Here is a 23,925-nt window from a genome sequence, read left to right as displayed (position 1 = left end):
TGGGGGCCGCAGTTTCTAGCATGCTAATTTATGTTAATTAAGGACGAAAACAGTTCAATCTTTCTTTGCCCAAATGGAGAAATTCTTCGGTAAATTAAAATATTGTTGTTTTGTTTAAAGGCTTTCTATGACATAAAGCGCAAAAATCTGAAATATATATATTCAATTCTCATTAGTAAATTACTATATTTTTTACGCCGTATGGTGAAAAAAAGGACTTTAATTTACATAATTTAAAAATCAAAGAAATTGTTATGAATCCAATTAAATAGACCATTTTATCCATTTGGGCAAAGAAAAATTGACATGTTTTGTACGTGGTCAGCAGCAAATTCTTTTCTCTTTCTCTCTCTCTCTTTCTTTCTTTCTTTCTTCTTCGAGGGGAGGGGGATAAGTTGTTGCTAATTAAGTTGAATATCCTGTGAAGGTTCTTAGGGCTCATTGTGATTTGTAGTATCATTTGGGGCACCCATTTTATTTTTGGAGAAATAGTTTGACACTCATTTAGGTTTAGTTTGGTTTTGAATGAATTACAGAAAAATGACTTTTACCTTGCTTCTTGTTATGTGTATAGATTAATACTCAAACCCACTTTTTTACTCTAGAACTATCTAATAATGCTGATGTGGTAGCATCAAATAACTCTCGGATCAGTCATTGAAAAAAAAAAAAAAAAAAATCCAAGAGTAGATTGGAATTGCCACAACAACGAAATAATTATTGGATAAAAGTGTAGTTTTTAGTATTACTCAAGTGTATAACATGTTCTTTTCATTATTAAAGACAGAATTAGATTTTTAGAATATGTTAACCTTGCATAAGTTAAAGAAAAAATTAGCTTATACCCTCCAATATGCAAGGATGATGAGACTGTTCATCGTATAACTCAGACCAACTTAATTTGCACAAATAATTATACCCAAGACTCCAACAAATAATGCACTTCTTTGGCTGGGAATCTCTTGGGTGTTATATGTTGGGGGTTGTTGATAGGTCATCTCTACATATTTCTGGATTGAAATGAGAAAATTTGGTCATGTCTATACCTCCATAAGTTTCGCACACAAGATCATCCCAAACTATTAAAAACTTTCCAAGAATTTCTCACTAATTATATCCAAATTTATTTCACTGGCATAATCAAAGAGAGGATATTAATTTAGATTAGGCAAATAGAACTATTTTTACCAAAAGACGAACTTTTCAAGCCGGGAATTTGGAATTAGCCCTTGATTCTAGCAAACTTTAGAAAATGAGAGGAACTTTCCAACTTGCATGACACTAAAAATCTACTGCACAAGAGAAACCACACCAAGAAGAGGATGTATATATTTATCATACCCAATAAGCTAAAATTTTTGTTCATGTATAAATCAGATTCTAAACCTATGGATAGAAAAGAAGCAATCAGAATCTACAGCAAAGAAGGCTCTGCCCCCAATGTTTAGGCTTCCGGAAACGCCTCCGGGCAGGTTTTGCCATTCTAACTGGACTGCTATTCCATTCCGACTGTAATCTGTTGACATGGTAAGCAATATGAATGTGTTAGTAATAAATTGAAACGGAGAGAGTAAGTAACGAGAGAGAAGAAGAAGTATAGAGTTAATTACATGGGAAAGGCAAAGGAACGCGTGCTGGTTGTGCTGCTATCTGATCGAAGAGAGACACTGCCAGAATAAGGTATTGGCCCAGAGTAATTTATAAGACTAGCTAAAGGACCTACCGAATGGAAATTTTCTTCTCCGCGACCTACTGCGGAAAAACTCGTTTCTCCCTGACCTCGTTGAAGTTGCCATGAAACTGTATGAGCATCAGAAACGCCCTCTTCAAGCTTTGATGTCTTTTGAGTTTCAAGACACTCCTCTGTGCCACTAGCTGCAGGTGCTAAAGAGTCAAAATCAAAGGTGATGCTTCCGTTTTCAACCTTGCTGTTGTAAGATAACTCATTGACAGGACTGCCATTGCCTGATTCCCCAGCTGTAGAAACTTGAGTAGGGCTTGCCAACATTTCGTCCCCACTGCTATCTTTTGATTCTTCAGCCGAAGAAACCAAAGCAGGGGTTGCCAACATTGCATCCCCAGTGCAATTTTTTGATTCTTTAGTTGCATAAGCCAATGTTGAGTTCGCCAACACTGGATCCCCACTGCTATTGTTTGATTCCTCTGCGGCAGAAATCAAAGCAGGGCTTGCCAAGATTGCTTTTTCAACAGACACCTGCATTTAAACCATTACAATTTACATCGCATTCTCAAATGCCAACCTCTCTCTCAAGCATAAACTTAGGGTTTAGGGTCAAGGGACTTCCAGTGCTACCTGTCCTGCTATGCCACCAGTATCATGAACAATTTATAATGTCATCACTGGAGACTGAATACCACAGCTCCAACTGATCACCTTCGGGCCATTAAAAATCACCCTCTTTTTTCTTTTTGTTCTCAGAGAAGAGTAAAAAGCAAATTATCTGGTAATAGTATCATGCAAGCAGTGTGGTTGCCAGTTCAAAAACAAACTTAAATTAAAAGGAAACTTTTTCACCAACAAGGTAAAATGAAAAACACTCCTAAGACAGTGGACCTCAAGCAAAGTTAGAAATCAAGCTATTATTACAGGTTTTTTTTGATATGTTACACAATAATTTTGGCTAAGAGATGCAAACCTGAAAGAGCTGCTGTTCAACTTTATTGCTATCATTGTTCGAAGACTTGAAGTGGGAAGTATATGTGCCCATATCTAGCAATGGAAGTTTATTTCCGGGCAAAAACATCTCTTCAGGGACATCATTTGCATTACTATCAGTGACATCTTCCCTTGTTTGCATCAAATCCTTCGAATCACATTGATTAGCAGAATCCTTGTTAGAATCATTTTCTGCTGAAATCTGTAATCCATCTGGAATGGACATCTTAATATCTTCTTTTTCTTTCACGGATTCTTTGTTTTGATCCTTCTCAAGAGGCAGATCAACACACACAGTTTTCTCGTCTGAACCACTATCAAACAGTATCTTCTCCGGAGAAGGCACTCCTTCATCAATGCAGATGTCTTTGACAACCTGGTAAGTACTCTCCTTGTAGCAAACTGTCAATTCTGGCAGTTCACATTCCTTAACACCTTTGTCCATAACAAAATCTGAGTCCTCATCAAATGATCCTGTTTTTCTGGAAGAATAGGTAGGTGATGCAACAAAGTCTCTGACCTCATCTTTGTTTTCACTTTTTAAATCATCCATGCCCATAGAGCAATCAAATTCTATAGCAGTCCAACCATCTCCGTCATTTATGGCATATGGTAAGTGTACTGCATCTCTCTCAGTGCGCTTTAAGTCACACGAGAGCCTCTTCTGATTTTCCTTCAAGATCAGGTTTCCCGATTTTGCGGCAGAGTCCAGAGCATTGTCATTGTATTCAAAAGGTCGGGCCTTATGGCCAAGAGCTGAATGGCAAAACACTTGTTCACTATCTGCAAGTACATCAAATTTGGAATGCCAGTGAAAACTCAAAACCAGGAAGATAGATCATTCAGGGTCTGTATCATGTTGAAGGACTTAAAGAGTACATAAAACATGAATTCCGTGAAAGTTAGGAGTTTGAAAATGTACTTCTTTAGATTGAACAATTAAAAGGCATGACAACTCACAATAGAAAAGTAAGCCCACAGGTTTCTTCGCTAACAGCAAGTCATAGTTGCTCTTTCTGAGACATGTAAAGTGATGTAAAAGAAAAGGAAGACCAACATAGACAAATACACCACATATTTCAACGGAATTAATTTTCATTAGTTCTATTCTAAATTTAAAAAATAATGACCGAATAAACCCATCTCCAAGAAATCAAATTATCATATGAACACTCCATTCTCAATGGAGATTAGTTTGAGTATACAAATGTCATACATCAAACCTGTTTAGGCTACCCAGAGGCTCATACATTCTACAGTCTCCCAACTCTTACAACATAGGACTGCTAATTGTAAGGTGGAGAAAAGAAGAAAGAACGCACCAGATGCAGGAGTTACATAAAAGAATATAATTAAAGAGGAAGACTGTGTTATTACCAAATTTCATGGTTGACATGGACTGTGAAATATGGGAGAAATTTCCGGAGCAACTGCATTTGATATTTCACACCTACAACAATTCTGGCAGATGCAAGCAACTAAACGACCCTGCCCATCAAAATGAAAGACAACTTAGGTAAAATAACCTTATTTTGAAAAACTTTCAAGAAAAAAGAAACTAATAGAACAGAAAGATGTTCAAGTTCAAAGGAGCAATAAGACCTCACTGGCTCACCGCAATGAAACAACCATAAGCACATATTATATTTATATACTCTAATTCAACAGATTTTAATGCAAATCCTAATGATGCAACAGAACAGATAAAACCAAGAATGAAAAACATTGGCCGGCAACAGAACAGTAATGAAAACATCCCACTTCTAGAACTTCTTGCAACAAAAAAATGGATAAATGTTACACTCACATATTGAAAGTGAAACGTTGCACAATGCAGGACATAAACACCAACCCAAAACCATTAGATATATAACAAACTACCTCCAATTAGCTGCTTAACTTAAAGGAGAAATTACTTTTGCCATAACTAAAAAATATTATCTATTAATAGTCAGTTTTCAATTGAGCAGTCATCATGTTAACTAAACGAAAAAAGACATCAGCAACTTGCTGAGTTTTCGACGAAAACAACATCAAACAATATTAAATTAAACTAAAAGCAAAGCAAGGCTCAACGAAACTTCTATTTCGAGTCACAGAAACAAACATGTCTCCATTAAATTGCAGCAAGAACAGTGTTATACAGTATAAGGTACAAGTAGATAACTCCATGGCAGAAGAACTTTTGACTAACCGGGTTGTCTTTTTTTTTTTAAAATATACTTTCGTATATTAGAAAGAAGAACAACTTTCGGCTGATTGTGTGGACTCTAGAGCCCGTTCTCAATAATACTAGAAGACAAGGAAAAAAAGAGAACTTTTAGAAAGCTTCCATAAACTTTCAACAGCAAAATTATAACCCAAACATTTTTTTAAAATTAAAACATTTTTAAATAAGTACTTTTAAGAAATTCCCACCGTCTTTTTGTCTGAAGGCTTTGATTAGATCCAAGTCATCACAGTAAAGAAAACGATAATAGATATCCAAAAGCTAACAGAGAAAACCCCAGATGGGTCTTACTTCAATCTCACGCGAAAAATCAGTAAAAACCAAAATAACGGAATATCGCAGATCTGAATCGAATCCCAACAACTTAACAGACCCAAAAGAATTCAAAAGAAAACGAGCAAACAAATAGAAACGAAGAAAATGAAAAGAAGAAGAAGAAGAAGAAATGCAATACCTTTACGATAAGCTCAAGAAGGAACCAACCCTTTCTCTGTCACACTCCACAACCGACAATCCCCTCCAACTCTCACTGCACCCAGAAATAAAACAGTTCAAAAATCGGAAAACTAAAAAAATACTCTTAAGTCAACAAATCGGGAAAAAAAGAAAAAAAAAAAGAGGAACTTTGTGTTGTGAGAACCGAGTCATTCTCTCGGATCGAGAATAGGCATAGACACAGAGGGAAGAGAGAACCTCAAGTGGTAGATAATCAAAGAGACAAAAAGGCATTCAACGGTTTAATTAGACTGATAGTAAAAAGCCCAAGCCGGAGTGAAGACGAAGGAGATGAAAGAGATCCACGCCGGTACCAAACGCAGTTTAGAAAAAGAGAAAGAAGAGGGACTAAAAGCTGTAACAAATATTTATTTATAAATAGTCGCCCTTATCTGGAAAAGCCTAATAAAGGTCAACTGGGGAAGGAGGGTAGCAGTTAATACCATTTAATACAGAGAAAGAGAGTGAGAGAGAAAGAGATGGAAAGCAAGAAACGGCCAACTAATTAATAGCCTGAGTTATGTCATTTAATTTCGCACCCTTCTCTCACTCCCCTTTCCAATCTTCCCAGCTCCCACAATTTTGCTTGCAACTCACCTCCGCCGCCGATGAACTTTCCCGGAAAATCATTCTCCCCGCGGAAAAAGGAAAAGGCTTTCCTCCACGCCAAACACCAAACTTTCCGCGATGTAACAGAAACCCTTTTAAGTAAAGTAGAGGCTTTGACCCTGTCCTTACTTAAGCCGAAATTCTTTTCCAACTGGCATTGATGCGGTGAATCTGAGCTATTTCTGGGAAAGTCAAATCCTTACTTTTCACATCGTCGGAGGAGACTTTTATTTGTTTGTTTCTATGTTTGGTTGGCCGGAGAAAGAGAATTGTGGCGTATCTGTGAGTCTCCAGGATGTGTGATGCTACCTTGTCAGATTTTGAAAATCCCAGAGCAGCCCATGGACGATCTGTGATTCTTTTGAGCTCTCTCTCTCTCTCTCTCTCTCTCTTTCTCTGGGGCTATCAGCTATGTATTATAAAATATAATATTTCAGGATCTCCGCTTCTTCTATATATTTCAACTGGTCCCCACTTTCTGAAGACAAGCCTGAGTTTACACAACGACCCAAACGTTGTGAGCACGAAATGATCATCGTTGGCTTTTAATAATACATATGAGGATGGTCTTCGTGAAAATATTCATTAAATTACTAAATTTGTTATTTTTCCTCAATTTAAATTTAAACTTCTAAAAGAAACATATATTTCTTAATTTATCTCATATTTAAATATTTCATGCATTAGGTTTTACAACTTTTATAGAAATTCTTGAGATTTCAAAATCACCAAATACTACTTGTGGTAACACTTATGTAACAAATGTATCACTTCTACAAATTTCGCTCTTAATTTCACAAGTCATTATAAAATTACAAATATACAATCAAATAACAAATTATTAAAAATAAACAAAAAAAAAAAAAATAGTTTTGATTGGGGTGGTTGTTCACTCCATGACAATGAATTGATTTGACTAGAGTAGGTGATGAACCACCCCATGACTACGGAAATGATTTATCCAATTAATTGATTGAATTTGAAAAGAGTTTAGCCACCCTAACAATTATGGGGTGGCCGACAATCTCAGATTTTCAGTCTAAATTATTTTTTCCTTTCTTTTTTAATATCATTTTTAATAGTACTTAATTCAATAATAAATTTGTAATTTCATAATGACTATATCATAAAATGGCCAAAAATTATACAAATTATTTTTTTTTTTTTGTTATATAGGTATACCACATAAAATTATTTATTCATTTTGAACCCCAAAAATATATTTATCATAAAGTCAATCCACAAATTGTCAAATACCATCTAAATAAATTTTCCTAAAAAAATAAATTACCAAGCTTAACTAGTAAAAAGCCTAAAGCCAGAAGGGGATTTTAGAAAACAATACTGTGGCAGTAAAAAATCTCAATATCAGATTTGTTTCGAAGAAAATAAAAATAAAAATGTCAATTAAATCATTGATTTTATTATCCGTTATTAACTAAGTCGTTAGAAAACGGATGATTTGACTTGTGTGGATCGAGAATTTTTTTTATGGTATGCCAGGATCCAGTGAATCATGACACCCCTTTATAATTCCGAAGCGGGGCTCTTGTTGGGATCAACAACGGTGTCACATGACCTGGCGTGTGATTGGACCACACGTGGCGGCTGGAATGTGATTAGTTGCTATTGTGCGCCGGGAGGGACAGCAAACCTTGGTTGTCTGTATTTGGTCAGGGTAGGAGGGTGGGTGACGTAGGCCAAAACGGAACTGGTCCAAATGGCAAATGCATTAAATGATGGCGTACAGTTCGGACTAACCGTACTATAATGTTTTCACGTTTGGGAAGCGCATAGGGTCCCGTTGCCACGGTGGCAGGTGCCGTTATCCCACTTGCGTGCAATGTATTAAGCCTTGCTTGGCAAGTAACATAAAAATTTTTAATTTTATTTTTATATTTTTCAAAAATAATTAATATCAAAAAATTTTAATTTTTTTTTTTACTTTTATATTACATCAATAATTTTTTATTAGTATTTAAATAAAAAAAATCAATTACAATACAATACAATTTTTTTTTTTCTATACAAATTCATTTTACTTTATATCATATCTATCACTTTTTACTAATTCAAAAAATCTTTCATCACAATTCTCTTGTATTCCCTCACTTGCCAAACATACCTTAATTTTTTACGGACGTCTACAAATATTATTTATTTTTGAAAAAAAAAAGGAGACATAATCTTAATTAAGATTCTTTTATATTTTTACTTTAAAGAATTATTTTTTTAAAAAAAAATTAAATTATTTAAAATGGTTTTGAAAGCTTATGCTTCTTTTTCTTTTTTTTCTTTCTTTTTCCTTTTTTTTTTTATTAATTTATAAGGTGGTACATTAAATGAAGTCTTTTTAAAAGGTTAAGTTTCTAAGCGTGATCAAATATTAATATAACCTTAGTTTAATGTGATGTCTATATGCATTGGGTTTAATTTGTATCATTTTATACAAACAATGGGAGAGATATTTTAATTGCTCTTTTTTGGACAAAACTTTTTGCTGATTTCCTTAATACATAAAATCATCGAGTTTCTTGTGATAATCTCTTGTATCAAATTGGTCATTCATTTTAAATTTGTACAAATTTTATTCATTTTTTTGATGGAGCCTTTACAAAATTATATTTCTACCCCTGAATAAAATAATTAGAACAAAATAGAAAAAAGAATGTAAATAATACAAAATAAACAAACAGAGGAATGGTGGCCACCATAGGAGTACCGGCATCTATGAAGGGCAACCACCCCCTTACATCTGTGAGGGGCAGTCTAATTTAGTTTAGGCAATTCCATACCAATACCATGCAACAATTCTTTGGCTAGCAATTCAAAATGATTTGTATACTCACCACAAATTGCGAGCTTTCGACATCATTCCAGAGGTAAGGTGCACTCGGTGTGTGCAATTAAGGAAGTAAAGGCTGCTCATATGTCTCCTTCATTTATACATATGTACTGCTCATGAGTTGTCATTGGTAGTACAGCAATGATTTAAATGTGTAGAAAGATACTTTTCAAAATCGTATATATCCTCCTCATTTATCCCATCTACCGCATTTACTAATCATGGGATTTCTAACCCCACTGAAACCCCTCTCGGTCACCGCCTTCACCAGCAAGAGAATGATATAAATTTCGAGTAGAATTTTTTTTTCAAAACTAGCTTGTAAAGAGAGGACGTTCAAGAGCTTATATGTACATAATTAAGCTTGTAATTAAGTCATGTAGGGGCACTTATTATCGTAGTAGAAAAACGAGAACATTTGCTAGAAAGAAAGTTCTTTGTTTTTTTTTTATATGTACGTGATGCATTAATTCTGTAGTACTTGAGTTATCTTCAGCTCTACATGTATATGAGTGAAGAGTACGATATTGTATCTAAGATTTCCCTTGAAACAAAGGGCAAAGTGTGTAAGGTTGTACTGCTCGGACAGAGGAGTTGGAGTTCTTTTATATTTATTGTTCGGATTGTTAACAAAATTGATGAAAATCCAAATCCCGAACAAGTAGCATTACTCATGCAATATCATTAATGCTCAAACTGCAAGCTTAATTTAATTAACTCCAAGAATTATTTGGGTTGTATAATGCTTGTGACTTGAGGGTCGGTCACCTAATTAATGATCATATGATCAAGGCCGGTATTGACGGATTTATGTCCCTTTACTCTCTTAATTCCCACATTTATTGCATACCCTCTCTTTGTATAATCTTTCTGATCATAATAACTAAATGGAGAAGACAGAAAGCAGCATAAATTGTAATGGCAATCGTACCAATACCCAGATATTGGCTGATAAATTGAAACAAATGGATCATCAATGATCTGAAGCTAGCCGATGGGTGAAATTAGAGACACAAACAACCTTCAATGATTACACGACCTACTTCCAATTGGTGCTTTTGCTACATGATTATTAATGCTGTTTCATAGTTCTTACAACAAAAATTCTGAATTCTTGCACTGAAATTAATAATTCCAACATTCAATGCGACCCTCCTTTATTGATGAAGGTTGAAGGCCAAGCAACTTGTTCTTCAATATATAGATTATACAAACCTAATTAGTGACAGAAATTATGGGGTTAAGAAATATGAACACTCAAAAAGGGTTTGGTTTGGTCAAAAACAGACAAAGAACACTTTTTTTGTGTCCATGCCATTTCAATGAGCCAGCCAGCAAATCACATTAGGAGTGAAGACAAAAGCCAGGCAAGACATTAGACACGCACGTTCCAGGTTGAAAGTGGGCACTGGCCGGGGGACAAAACCTGCTCCAGCTGTGGCCTTATTTTTGTTGAAATTTGTATACATAGTTTGGAAAATTGGACTGTGTCTCTTTCGTGAAAGGGACCTGGTCTGGTACTCGGGCAATGAGGAAATGGGTCATATTTTGTACTTCAGTTGATTTTTGCATGATGGTTTTAGATTTGGATTTTACTGAGAGAAGACGATCGATAATATGATCAGCAATCACAGAAAATTGCTTTCAAAATCAGATTCGTAGCATTTTATTTTTAATTCCAATATATACAGACTCAATAGACAATGTCAATGAATATGAATCATATGACGGGCTTCCGCCACCGGATTGCCGTTGACTTCGTGGATCTCTGAAAGGAATTTTGGGAAATGATGCAAGAAATTAGCTGTGGCATGTGGACGTATTAATAATCCGAATTTTGGCTGGCATGCTTTCTTGAGATCATGAAAAATCCCTTATAAAACAATCTTTGTAAAGTCTTTATAGTGAAGCATTCTTTTATAAAATTGCATTAAAAAAAAAAAATTAATAAAATAAAGGGTTAAACACCTTTTTAGTCCTTGAGTTTTCACAACTTTATTTTTTAGTCTCTGAGTTTCAAATTGCATCACAGATGGTACATCAATTTTAGGAAAAGACCGAATTGGTACCTCGGTTAAGTTTTCCGTCCAAAAATTAACGGTCCACTACATGTCAACCTCAGAGAGGTTGACACGGGGCACTATATAAAAAAATTAAAAATTAAAAAATATTTTGTTTGTATAGAATTGCAGCACATACCAAACAAAAAGTGTAGAATGTTTCTTTAGTTTTGTTTGGAGAGTCAGAAGGTCGCCCGACAACCCATAGCCGAAGGGACTAAGGAGCCAACAATCCTCAACTAGAGCCTAGAAAGCCAGGTGGCCTACGACACAAACAGTTAACAAAACTTTGAGTGAATTATCACCAAAATGTAACTCTCGACAGCTAATTCCCTACTCAGCTAGCTTAATCATTTGTTCACATCATTCGCTCTCCTAATAAATTTGGGAAAAGAATCTCATGTCAGTAACAGGTTACTGACGGAAATTCTTAAAATCCCATGAAAAAAGACGATGGACAAAAGCCAATAAAAAGAGCAAGAGGGTATTTGTTCGGGTATGCCTAATCAGTCCACTATTACACTGCTAAATTTCCATCCCTCACTAAACTAACTTAAGCATCGGAGTGGTCTCGTCGGTTCCACCCCCGGCAAAGCCTCCAACCTCCTTCTCTTGCATATAGTCTTCCTATTCAGCGGCATGCAGTTACTGTACTGACAGGTTTCAATTTTTTTTTGTAATAATCTATCTACAAAAATAACCAAAGAAAAAAAAAAAATTAGACTCCATGGCCCATGCTCTGGGGTCTGTCTATCTGCCAATTGGGCGGTTCAAAACTTGCCGTTGGTCCAGAAATTAGAAAAAGAAATGCAAAAGCAATTGGCACGTCCCTCTCGCAATCAGTGGTCCATGTCTCTCATAGTCTCATGTCAACAAAATCGTGATTATTAGTCCTGATTAGCTTTATTATAATACTTAATTGGTTAAATTGACCTGTTATTAAAAATGCATTGCTTAATTTGCTTTAATGACTGGACAACATAATAATGTCGTCTATTGGAAACATATCACCAAAGAATGACAACAATAGAACAAATACAAGTCATGAACAAGTCAACGTCACATAGATGGAGACCACGAAGAAGGAACACCATCTCATTGGTAGGCTGTGCCTTTGGTCCTGTCCTTATTGGCTTATTCTCTTCTCTCTCTCTTTTTTCTTTTTCTTTTTTAAATCGTCTATTTTGAGTCATATCATTATCCAGCTGGCTGGTTTTTGACTCTGCCCTTGTTGATGCTGTGTTCTTCAGAAATCAGTAGAAGTCAGCTGGTTTGCCAATTTTTATGTTCTGCTCGCCTAGGAACCCTGTTATAGCATTCTTCTGCCAGCTTTTGAAACTCCTGCAACCAATAAGTAGCAAGCTAACCTCAGAGAGAGAGAAAATTGGGGAACCTAATAGGTCATGCATTATGTAATCATATACCTACCTCTCTCACTTAAAAAAGAATGGACAAAGTTATAATGCTATAAAACAAATGATCTAACAAGATAATGGACTTAATTTGCTCCACATCAGAGACTAATTTCTTTTCATTTCCTCTTCCTGTTTTAGTCCAGTTGTAGACTAAAATGATCTGTAATAGCTATCAATTTTTGCAGTGTTATTGGCAATTTTGAACACTCATAATATACTCCACGCTCATATCTAAACCAACAGCCAATTTTTCACATGCCAAAAAAAAAAAAAAAAACACTTTTTAAAGCCAAATAACCATAATTTGTGATCTAGATGTGCTTGAATAATGATTTAGGTAACCCTCCTTAAAATGCATCAGCGACATTAGAGTTTCGAGCTGCAGAACATATATTTAGATCTCAGTAATCACCAAATGCAATTTTTAGCAACCACAGTACATCTATAGCTAAACCATCATACAATGCGTGTCATGCAATTAAGCCAAATATTCTTCTCTATGATCTTACTTGTGATCAAGATGCGCAACAATTTCCCCGCCAGGGAAAGCCAATCTTGTAGCCTCAAATGCAGCTTTAATTGATTCCCTCCAAGTCCCGCCAACCTCTTTCACATTTGTTTCTACTTTTGACAAGCTTGGGTCTTCCATCGGCAAGGAATATCCGGAAAGTAGGTGACCCACCCAAACACCATCTTTCCTATATTTACAATCAACAGAGGACTTATTTCCAAAGCAGGCAAAAACTATTTCACTATTATCAATTGAGAATAGATTTATCTATGCTTCATTTGGACATCCAAATGGCATGATAACAGTCAGACTAAATGAGCTCTCACCAATAAAAGACCTATGATAGTGCAAAATGACCCAAGATTGATGCAAACATTACTTTCCCATAAACCAAAAAAAAAATTAAAAATTAAAAAAAAAAATCTGAGTTTAGATGTTTCTGCATAACTTTAACATTAACTATAGTCACATCTACATAGCCAACCCATTTGCAAGGTAAGAGTTCAAAGTCAACAACTAATACATAATACTAAGAAACATATTGCAAAGGATCAAGAGAACAGAAAACTGCACAATGACTGTAACTTACAGAACTATGTCCATATGCCGAGGTGCATAATGTCCACCACCTATCCCAAGAAGCACTTTGTTATTATCATTCTCCCTAGTTCACAAAAAGATTCAAAATCGATGTTAATGAAGTATCATCAATAAGAGGGAACAAATATTGTAAACCAAGAGCATATCATCATAAAATAAATTTTATAGCATAATTGTTCTCTATTTCTGGAATGAGTAATACATAAGAACATATCAACATGACAACCGGAAGAAAGAAATAAGTTATAGAAGTGCAAGTCCAACCTGAAAAATGGAACACACTAACAATAAAAATTTACTAAGTGAGCCATCAAGTTAAACAGAATGCATACGAAATCACATATGGGAAGTCGTAAAACAGGGGCAGAAATAAAGGCAGGTATACGGGAATTGAAAATGAAACTAGTCTACCATAGAATAATTGAGTTTTGGTTCAAGAATGCAAATGCAAACATCAAGGTTTGTATCAAAAAATTGATCAAGAAATAGCATAAGAGAATTGTTCTTTTTGACTGCACCTGCTCCAGTTTCCTACAGCAGCACCTCCTCCAAGCCCAAGTCCTTCAGTGACTAGCTGCAACCACCAGTTCAACCAAATTTTAGTAAAAAGAAGACATTTTTATATTACTCCTAACAAACCATTGTGATAATGCAGATTGAATACCTTTATCCTTAATTTGAGGAAAAAAATTGGTTGAGAATAACTAAGGTGGAAATATAAAAACATATGTCATCCATACCCAGTCATATGACTTTGCTATGTCACATTGGCGAATTTGCATGACTAACATTAACACTAGAACTATGATGGTGACTCCCATTGATTGGAAAATGCAAAACTTAGAAAATAAAGAAACGGCGAAAAAATAAAGGACGTTGCTTGTTCAAAAAATGTAGATTAAAAAAAGGGACATGTGGGTGACTGATGCTCAAAATTTTAATCCATTAAGTGATACTCACCAGAGCAATAACATGAGCTGCATCCTGCCTCTTCCAATATTCTTCTGTGCTACCTATATCAACCAGAAGAAAGCCATTAGACATAAAATAGAATATTCAAATAAATTAAACATAAAATAGGATTGGCAAAAGCTCAAAAGATGCATTTCCATGTGAAAACTAGCACATATCAAGGATTTGTTTCTACAGGACATGTTTTCCCTCAAAAATGATTTTTCTTAGGGGTAAATGTATTTTTGGTCCATGTGGTTTGAGGTTTTGACAAATAGCTGCCTGAGTTTTAAAAAGTGATTAATCATTCCCAAGGGTGAAAAAAAAAAAAAAAAAAAAAAAAAAAAAAAAAAAAAAAAAAATTAGTCCCTACTGTTAGGAAAGTTGACAAAATCTGTTTTAATTTGCCACATCAACACCAAATGGAAACTTTGACAAGCAGTCTACGGCACCTAAACAACCGCTAGTGACGATTCCTCCTCCAATGGTTATGCCAATTTTTGTAGCACAAAATCCTCAACCATCTTCTACTACTCCAACATTTCAGTCCTCGAGGTGGCAGATCCTCGAGAATCGCTCACTCCTTCATTGGAAACAACTTATGCTACCCCACTCCAAGCAGCGGTCGGGGCGCCCATCGACATGGCGGGGAAGCCTAGCAGAACGGCTATCCCACACTTGGCTAGGTCCATCAGTGGGAGTAGTGACTAGCGTTATAGGTCGTTGGGCGGCCGGAAGGTTGCCACGAGTAAGTCAATTTGGGGGACCGAAGGCAATTCCTCGTGCACCGAACACGTAGCTTACTGAATCAGTTGCGACACGAATGGGAATGCAGGCTACGAAAGATAGGATCGAGTCTGATGCATCAACCGTCTACTAAATATCCTTGTATAATTATAGTGCGACACGTGTCACTTACAATAAAAAAATATTAAAAAATATATATATATATATATAATAATAATAAAAATAATAATAATAATAATAAATGATAAACACAGGGGGTGGTTGGGCCACCCCTTTTTGGTCGGACCAGCAAGCCCTAATTGTTTAAAACAAAAAAGAATTCATGAGCAACACAAATTATGCTGCATTAACTTGAATCAATTCTTAAGACGTTGCAGATCTTGTAAGCAATTAAAATTGAGATCGTACATTGCACATTGTGAAAGATGAAACTAAAGCTCGAAAGTACCCAATTCCGAGAATTTTGAATTTGAGGAGTTAAACAAAGCCAAAATGCAACAGAGATAGGATTAGATCACAGAGAAAGAACATAATTGGCTTATAGTAATAACGAAGATCCGCAGGTCACAAGCTCAATTTACACAAAGTTTCTAGAGAGAGAGAGAGAGGGATAGAGAGCAGAAACGACGGGGATTCTATCTCTGCTGCATTTCGAGGATTGGCCTCAGGACCGACCAAAAGAGGGTGGCCTGACCGGCAACCACCCCTTGTGTTTGATTTTCTATATTTTATAGTTATTTTATATTTGATTTTCTAATATTTTCTTATAATATATTTTTTTTATTATAAGTGACACGTGTCACACTATGATTGCTAATGATGTGGCATATTAATGGGTTTTTATCAACTTTTCTAACAGTAGGGACCAATTTGTTTGTTTTGCTTACCCTAAGAAGTGAATAATCACTTTTTAAAACATTGGGAACTATTTGTCAAAATCTCAAATCACAGGAACAAAAAATGCATTTATTTATTTATTTTTATTTGGTGGAAACCTTAAAAATGAATTTTCAATGTGCAAAACAAATTTCAATGGAAAACATCCATTAACAAACAACACTAAAGCCCGTCAAGCTAAGGCGGTAGATCTGGAGCTAGGGACGATGGATCTAATTCAGGGAAAGTGGACAAGATGTCAGAGACGGTGGATGCAAAGGAATGAAGGAGGGGAAAGAGGCAATATGGAGGATTGAGAAAGTGGAAGGGGTGGTGGCACAGAGAATCGAGGAGGGAGTATCCTGAGAGAGGAGAGAAAAAGATGGGAGAAATAGAGAGAAGAGAGGATTGTTTTCCGGAAAATGACTTGTGCATATTCCACCACTTCGGGTGTAATTTTCAGTTGACCAAAATAATGAGTTCGTTTGACAAAACTTTTTAGAGGGTGTTTTTTGCTCTTTGGTTGTGATGTAACATAAAAGTGAAATAGTTTTCACTGACAGAAGTGGTGAAGGTGTAAATACTAAGTCAAGCTATAGAAAGGTCATTTGACACTAAAAGCTCTTAAAAGAAGCAAAACCATGACTTAGTACAAAACCTGTCCAAGGAACAAGAGATAAGAGGATGGGCCACCAAGTTATATCATCTAAAATAGATCATCCATGAGATATGAGGGTTGAAAAGAATGCTAATTAGACTTAAGGTAGGCACCACCAAGTATTATCATCTGAAATCAATCAGCCATGAGGTATAAGGGTTGGAAAGAATGCTACACTAGAACTGAAGGTAGGCTGGCTGAAATTTGGATTCTGGACAGTCATGCCACTGACTGATACTTATCAAATACTTCGACCAAAAAAAAAAATGAGGATGTTTGGCAAGAGAAACAAAGATGAAAAAATAATGCAACTGTGAGAAATTAGACAACATTGATTGAGGGCAAGAAGAGGGAAAGTTAGATGAAATTGCTATGATCATAACGTAAGAAGTCCAATGGACACACTTGCAGGAATTATTGAATTCTAGACAAATTCACCTAAGAAGAAGGGGAAAAAATAAATAAATAAATTCTTACCCTCCAATATATGCTAGTTGGCACCTTTACATTTTTTTTTAGTCTTATCGTACCACCACAACTATTGTTTATGAAGAGTTAAACCAAGGAAAATATTTAAAATCCATCGAATTGTTTTGCCACACAACTAATCTATTACTCTTGCACAGAATTCTGTAAATGAAGGCAATTTAAGAACAACACAACAAGAGTAACAACAAACCATTTATCAATTACTTGAAAACACTCGTGAGCCATGAAATTCACTAGAGAACAAGACAAACCGGAAAAGAAGTATAGAAACTGAGAAGACTCACCAATCTCTATAAACATAGTTGGCTTATTAGTCACCGGTCCATGATGAGTACCCTCCAAAGTAATCTGCATATTGGGTAACACAAATTTCAAAAAGAACACTCATATATTAGAATGAGCTGAGCAAGAGAAAAGATACCTCAAACTCAGGAACCAAATTATGAGAATGAGCAATATTCTTCAACAGCCTCAGCCAGGGACCGATGCGAGGACTGGGTGGCGCCGCCCATCCAGGCTTCCCACCCTGTGGCGGAATTTCTCCTTCCCTCAAGTGAGGTACCCCTGCGCCACTCGAGGGGATCGAAAAAGTAACCATCTTTTCAAGAATAAACATACTGGGAATCAGAAAATGTAAGAGTAAGCAACAGGGAAATGGAGATTTCACCGATAGGGTGAACGGTGAGGGCGGGGCGGTTGGAAACGGCGGTATGTTTGCTGAGGAAGATGACCTCGTCGACGGGCTCGCCGGTGGCTTCCTCCCAGCGCTGGTCCAAGTGGTCCTCCTCGATTATGCTCTTGTCGTGGAGCACTAGCCTCACCCCTTCGTTAGCGAAGCTCTTCATATCCTCCTAGTAATCACCAACAATCTCTTAAGAAACAGAATTTCGAATGTGCAATCAATGAAAAGGGAAATTCAAGGGCTTGGTGGAATATGGGTTGGAACTGAACCTGGAAGAAAGGACCTGTGTGCCAGCCGGGCATGGCTAAAAGCGCGTTGGCCGGGTTTATGGACGCGGGGTCCGTCGTCGTCGCCACCACCAGCTTCACCATCTCTTCTCTCTCCCCGAAATGTGCTTCTTTTTTTTTCTTTCTTTTTTTCCAGTTGTCTTCGTTCGGCACTGTACTCTTTGGAAGTCTGAAGAGGTTGGCTATTTAGGTGGCTGCACTGTCCTGCCCATTGGAACAAAAGATGGAACAGTTTAAGGTGGTCAAGAAAGCGTGTTGAAAGTGGGACTTGAAAATGCTTTCTCCAAAAATGATATAAATATATTTTTTATACATCTTATTTTTAAATTTAATATTAAATTTATGAATTTAGATCCATAAATTTAATTGTAGATTTAAAACTTAATTATATTTAAATGTGTAGAAAATATATGTATTTCATTTTTCGAGAGAGAATACGCTCTCATTTTGTTAAGTTTTGTTTTCTGATTTTTCTATTCTCTTTTTTTAAACAAAGATATTAATAAACAACCAATTTTTTTTATTTTTTTTTTTATTTTTTTAAGTACATTCAATTCAGGAAAAGGAAAAAGGAAAACATTAAACATAAAAGGGATCTTTCCTACTGCAAAAGGGGAATGATGGAGAATGAGGGAAAAGTGTGAGAATGCAGCCAAAATTATCTTTGCCTTCCAAGAAGAAGAGGGGGGATGGCAGCAATAGAGGCTGTGATTACATCAGCAAAAGTTCAGTCCTGGACTATGGTGGGGATTTGCAGTGCCATGACCACAACTTGGGAGTCGCCTTCCAATGTGAAGACTAGGAGCTTCACAGAGGTAACCAAGGAGATGGCAAGAGAGGGAGCTTGTGCCTCCCCAAAAAAAGGTTCATAAGATTGACTAATTTGAGAGATGACCTTCACAATCTTAACAATTTGCAATGAAGGAATCTCTACTTGCACCATCAAAATTAACCTTAATGGAGCAGCCACATGCCGGATCAAGACTTTCAAAATAGGAGATGAGGAGCCTTTCTAAGCTGAAAAATGCTCCAAGCATCCAAAGAAACTTTTTTAATATAATTTGCAAGAACTAGAGACTTTTTTCTTTTTTCTTTTTTTAATTTTTTTTATTAACAATTAGGGTTAAATACATATTTGGTATATGTAGTTTAAAAATTTTATTTTTTGGTATCTCAGTTTTATTTTGCTTCGCATATGGTACCTGGATTTTGGAAAAATACTGACTTGGTACTCCTGTCTATTTTTTCGTCCAAATTTTAACGTCCTACCACGTGTCAAGGCACAAAACAAAAAAGAAAAAGAAAAAAGAGGGGTGGCTAAACCACCCTCTTAACCGGTCTGGAGTGACAGAACCACTCCATGGGGGTGGTTTGGCCACCCATGGCCAAAGAAAAAAAAAATGAAGAATGAGGTTTTGGTCCTTGAGGGTGGCCGAACCACTCCGGGGTGGTTCAGCCACCCCAGACTGATCAAGAGGTGACTGAGCCATCCTTCTTATTTTTTCTTTATTTTTTTTAAGTTTTATTATTTTAAATTTTTTAATTAATTTTTAAAGTTTTTTTTTTTTATATACATTTTTTATTTTTTATTTTTTATTTTTATTTTTATTTTTATATTGTTCTACGTTTCAACTCTTAGAGGTTGATATGTGATATGACGTTAAAATTTGGAATAAAAAATAGACGGAAATACCAAGTCAGTATTTTTCTAAAATCTAAGTATCATATGTGAAACGAAATGAAACTAAAATACTAAAAAATAAAATTTTGAAACTACAAATACTAAATATATATTTAAGCCTAACAATTAAGTTGCACAAAACATTTTTAAAAACATTAAAAGCAGTTTTAAACTTTATGTTCCATTAAAATATCTTTTTTTTTAATAATAATAAAAAAAAAAAAAAAAAAAAAAAAAAAAAAAAAAACTCTTCGAAACACACTAACAAACAAAGTTTAATATTTATAAAATAAAATAAGGCCCAAATCCCTATGTAATTTGGCAGTTGTCAAATCAAGATTTATTTTCTAATCTAAATAAATAAAATTGAGTTTTGGCTTGTAATCATTGGTTGTCTCACTGTTTATCTTTTGATAACTGCTTTGAGTCAGAATATTTCCTGACTTAGGGGTAGAGATTTTTCATCTCTATTCCCAAAATTGGCTTGCAGGCATTGATGTAGCCTTCGGACAATGATTTCACCTTTTGTATTTCTTTCTTTGCAACGAACGTTCGTGTTGTTGTTAAAAAAAAAGAAAAAGAAAAAAAGCATTTTCATTTCATTTTAATAAAAAAACAATTCATTTTTACACATCAAATCAATAAAACGATGCCACGTTTGAGGACTACAATGTGAGAGTAGCCATACCAAATTTGAAAGCAATTTTAAAATTTTTATTTATAAAAATAAAATAAAAAAGCTTAATAGTTGTTACCCGAAGGTGTAGAAGGCGGATTGAGATCCCCTCAAATTCTAAAAGAATTTGAAAATCTCAAATTCTTTAATCTTGGCCCTTCATCTGATCTAATGGATGAAAATTGGGCAGTAACTTTGCAGGAGCTTCCCAATAAAAGTTTGCTTCCTTCCAAAATGGATGAAAAAAAAAAATAAAGGGAAAAGAAAGAAAGGATGTACGTCCTTCCTCAAGCTTTTTCCCTCCAAAACAGAAAAAAATAAAAATAAAAAAACAAAACATAAAGGGAAAAGAAAGAAAGACTGTATATCCTTCTTCTACCTTCAGATGTGTACGTCCTTCTTCTACCTTCCTCAAGCAAACTTGAGAAAATAGAGTAGCTTTTGTTGCAGAAACCACCTCTTACTCAAGCACGTGAAGGTGACAAAAAAATCTGCTTCGATTCTTCAAAGAATCCAAACCTCAGAATTTGTAGGAGCATCTTCGGTTCTTCAGTTCTTCCTCAAGCAAAAAATATTTCTATGTAAGTACTCTCCTAATTTCATATCCTTTTCTCTTATATATATACATATACATATTTTTTCACGGTGAAGACCTTTCACATAGAGGACTTTTTCACTTTTTTGTCTTTTTGTTTTTGGTAGCTCAGGGAAAGGAATCCCAAACTTGAAGATTTGTCCACCGATGGTTTGACATTGTGGACCATTTTCGTGTATATATATATATATTTTTTTCACAGAGGACTTTTTCACACTTTTTCACTCTCTGTCTTTTTGTTTTTAGTAGCTTAGGAAACAAACTCAAACCATTGTTTTGGAATTTGTGGTCCTTCTACAATCTGAAAATGCCTCATACAAATGGCCAGTTCTCGGTTAAAAGTGCCTATTTATTGGAGCAGCTTCGGAAAAATCAATCCAGGGGAGAGAGCTCGGGTGCGGGCGAGGAGGTGATTTTTTGGCAAAAGTTGTGGAGAGTGGAAGCTCCGGGGGTGATAAAAAAAATTTTGTGGAAAGTGGGAAATAACCTCCTCCCAACAAAACTGAACCTTTTCAACAAGAAGGTAATTCCTGTTCCGACTTGTCCCATATGTACCCAAGATCCGGAGGATGCTATTCACATTCTATGGAAGTGCAAATCAGCAATGGCAGTTTGGCAAGGTTGTGGTAAGAAAATTCAGAAGATGACTGTCGAGCAAGTGGATGGTAAGGGTCTGATCCAATTTTTGATGGGTAAACTTGATGGAGAGGAGTTGCTTTTGGCTTTGGTGGTGCTCCGACTGATATGGTTGAGAAGGAACGCTTTCGTGTTTGAGAAGGCGTTCTCCCCCCCTGAGAGGATTGTCCTTGATGCCCAAAGAATGGTGAGGGAGTTCTCCTCTGCTGTCTCCTTAGCTGACAGGTCTCTGGCTCCTCCCCCTGGTCAGTCTATCTCCTGGCAGCCCCCCCTTCCTGGAGCCATCAAAATTAATTGGGCTGTTGTTGCCAACCGTTTTGTTAATATAACAGGTATCGGGGTGCTTTCCAGGAACGACAGAGGTGAGTTTGTTGCAGCTCAAACTAAGTATTTTCCCTCCCTGTTGAACCCTTCTCTGGCCTCTGCTTTAGGGGCTTGGTTGGCGGTTAAGATGGGTGGGGAGTTGGGTGCATCCCACGTGCACTTGGAGGGTGATAGGAGGGAGGTGATAAATGCTTTGATGAGGGGCGGGACAAGTGATTGTAGTTATGGGCATTTGATTGAGGATGCCAATCTTAGGATCCAAAGTCTGCCTGAAGTTGATTTTCATTTTGTTAGCAAACAAACAAATGACGCTGCTGTTAGCCTGGCTAATTTAGCTTGATCCCAGTTTTTAGAAGGTGTCTGGGTGGGGGTTTGTCCTCCCCTGATTCGGAATGTTCTATCAAAAATGTTTTCCCCTATACTTGATTGCTGATTAATGAAATTCTCTTTATCAAAAAAAAAAAAAAATGCCTCATACAATGCTTTTGTCGATTTTGTTCATCACAATGGTCTGGTTTACATCCCTTGCTTCAGGACAAAACACAGTCCTCTTCAAACTGCCCAAAACAAAACAAGCTAGAACAGAAAAGAAGAACAAAGCAACTAGTATGAATCATTCCAACCATTCACATTCTATATTGAAAAAAAATAATACACTATCCTTTTACATTCAACCCCAAAAAAGAAGTACAATATTCTTACAATAAGCAAATTGATTACATATATATTGATCATGGATCCACTAGCATCAAAAGTAGCACTTTGGTCTTGCTTCTTCTTCCTTCTCTATCAACTCTTGATACCACTCTGCTCCAACTTTGGCCATGGGCATTGGGAACATGGACAGTTAACTGCAGTTCTGTGTTTGTTTCCTCTAAATTTGGATCAGATATTTTGATTGATTTGCTCACTGGTTCAACAGAAATCCATCCTAGACTTTATATAGCCACATCACAAGCAGGCCTGCCCAAACAAAAAGAAATTGTCCATTGACTTGGTAGTAATGAAAAAATCAGCGTTTCTGGCAGAATTTTTAGTGGTAAAATTATATCACTTAACATATCGGCACAAATGAACGAACTATGAAAATTACTACCTGATTTAGCTTTCACACCCAACAGAAACGCATGTTCCATAAAAGAATAATAAAGTCACGTAGCTAGTGTAAATCTTACTGTAAGACAAAATTCTACCTCCAAGTTATCCAGGAACACACCCAAACAGATCTGAGAAAGTCTGTCACATGAAGTAAAATTCAACACATCTTTCGGGTTGAAATTTTCTAATTTTATTTTTCAAAATCCAGAAAAAAAAAAAGAAAAAAAAAGAGCACAGAGATTTAAACTTCAAAAGGGGATGTACATATTCAAAATCCAGAAAAACTTGGAACAGAGACTCGGTTAATAGAACTCACTGATTCAAGCGAAGAACCCAAGGAGAACCCGAACCCGAACCCAAAGCCCGTGGGGCTCGGAATCGATCTCAATGAGATCCCCTCACCGCCGCCCGCAGAAACCCTCCCGGATTCGAAGGACGTGGTTCGGACCTACCGGACGGCGCAGCCCAGGGGTCCCCGGCGGCCCGAGGTCGGCTTCCACCTGGGTGTGGCGTGGGCTGATGTGGTTCGGCGACAGATTCTCCGGCAGTGGAAGCCCAGGTGCCCGGAGGACTCTCCGTGCTCCCCATGCTCAGGCGCTGGTTCGGCAACCGACGCGTGCGGGCGGCCCGAGGTCAGCTTCCACCTGGGTGCGACCGATTCTCCGACGGGGTTAAACCCATCTGACCAAAAAACCCAAACGTGCGACTTCCTCTTTAAACTTTCTGTTCACGTCTTGTGTTCACGTCTTCTTTTAGGGGTATTGGTTGGTAGAGAAATGATCT

General features: G+C 36.4%; 2 protein-coding genes and 1 long non-coding RNA gene across 6 annotated transcripts; all 3 read right to left on the bottom strand.

Annotated features, from left to right (window-relative positions):
* Positions 1-1,304: 1,304 nt before the first annotated feature.
* LOC133869901 (uncharacterized) lies at positions 1,305-6,427 on the bottom strand. Of its 4 annotated transcripts, XM_062307016.1 has the most exons (7): positions 6,000-6,426; positions 5,362-5,436; positions 4,055-4,165; positions 3,638-3,693; positions 2,658-3,460; positions 1,611-2,215; positions 1,305-1,516 (listed from the first exon to the last, which is right to left on the bottom strand). In XM_062307016.1, exons 5-7 carry the CDS (start codon positions 3,234-3,236, stop codon positions 1,408-1,410), a joined length of 1,293 nt encoding a protein of 430 aa, XP_062163000.1. In that variant the 5' UTR covers positions 3,237-3,460; positions 3,638-3,693; positions 4,055-4,165; positions 5,362-5,436; positions 6,000-6,426; the 3' UTR covers positions 1,305-1,407. The 4 variants fall into 4 exon arrangements, with proteins under 4 accessions (XP_062163000.1, XP_062162993.1, XP_062162982.1 ...); XM_062307009.1 differs by lacking the exon at positions 3,638-3,693 and having other exon boundaries at positions 5,942-6,427; XM_062306998.1 differs by lacking the exon at positions 3,638-3,693 and having other exon boundaries at positions 6,000-6,427.
* A 5,408-nt stretch (positions 6,428-11,835) lies between these two features.
* LOC133869892 (D-aminoacyl-tRNA deacylase) lies at positions 11,836-18,382 on the bottom strand. The gene is made up of 9 exons (XM_062306988.1): positions 18,115-18,382; positions 17,831-18,014; positions 17,585-17,727; positions 17,448-17,511; positions 14,403-14,455; positions 13,961-14,016; positions 13,432-13,506; positions 12,841-13,029; positions 11,836-12,257 (listed from the first exon to the last, which is right to left on the bottom strand). Exons 1-9 carry the CDS (start codon positions 18,214-18,216, stop codon positions 12,170-12,172), a joined length of 954 nt encoding a protein of 317 aa, XP_062162972.1. The 5' UTR covers positions 18,217-18,382; the 3' UTR covers positions 11,836-12,169.
* A 4,266-nt stretch (positions 18,383-22,648) lies between these two features.
* LOC133858453 (uncharacterized) lies at positions 22,649-23,907 on the bottom strand. The gene is made up of 2 exons (XR_009898516.1): positions 23,459-23,907; positions 22,649-23,007 (listed from the first exon to the last, which is right to left on the bottom strand). It is a non-coding gene; the product is annotated as an uncharacterized LOC133858453 (long non-coding RNA).
* Between the last annotated feature and the right edge of the window lie 18 nt (positions 23,908-23,925).

Source organism: Alnus glutinosa, chromosome 1, assembly GCF_958979055.1.
Source record: "Alnus glutinosa chromosome 1, dhAlnGlut1.1, whole genome shotgun sequence".
Taxonomy (NCBI): domain Eukaryota; kingdom Viridiplantae; phylum Streptophyta; class Magnoliopsida; order Fagales; family Betulaceae; genus Alnus; species Alnus glutinosa.
Note: the sequence above shows the minus strand (reverse complement) of the source record. Positions and strands in the feature narration are given on the sequence as shown.

What these genes read in the sequence shown, in the direction of transcription:
- LOC133869892 (XM_062306988.1), bottom strand. Translation starts at nt 18,216, where the DNA reads ATGGTGAAGCTGGTGGTGGCGACGACGACGGACCCCGCGTCCATAAAC. An exon ending in CAGCTCATGTTATTGCTCTG is followed by an intron (nt 14,017 to 14,402) that starts GTGAGTATCACT and finishes TGGTGGTTGCAG; the next exon opens with CTAGTCACTGAAGGACTTGG. An exon ending in GTTGCGCATCTTGATCACAA is followed by an intron (nt 12,258 to 12,840) that starts GTAAGATCATAG and finishes TATTGGTTGCAG; the next exon opens with GAGTTTCAAAAGCTGGCAGA.
- LOC133869901 (XM_062307009.1), bottom strand. An exon ending in TTGAACAGCAGCTCTTTCAG is followed by an intron (nt 2,216 to 2,657) that starts GTTTGCATCTCT and finishes GTTTAAATGCAG; the next exon opens with GTGTCTGTTGAAAAAGCAAT. An exon ending in CGTTCCTTTGCCTTTCCCAT is followed by an intron (nt 1,517 to 1,610) that starts GTAATTAACTCT and finishes CCATGTCAACAG; the next exon opens with ATTACAGTCGGAATGGAATA.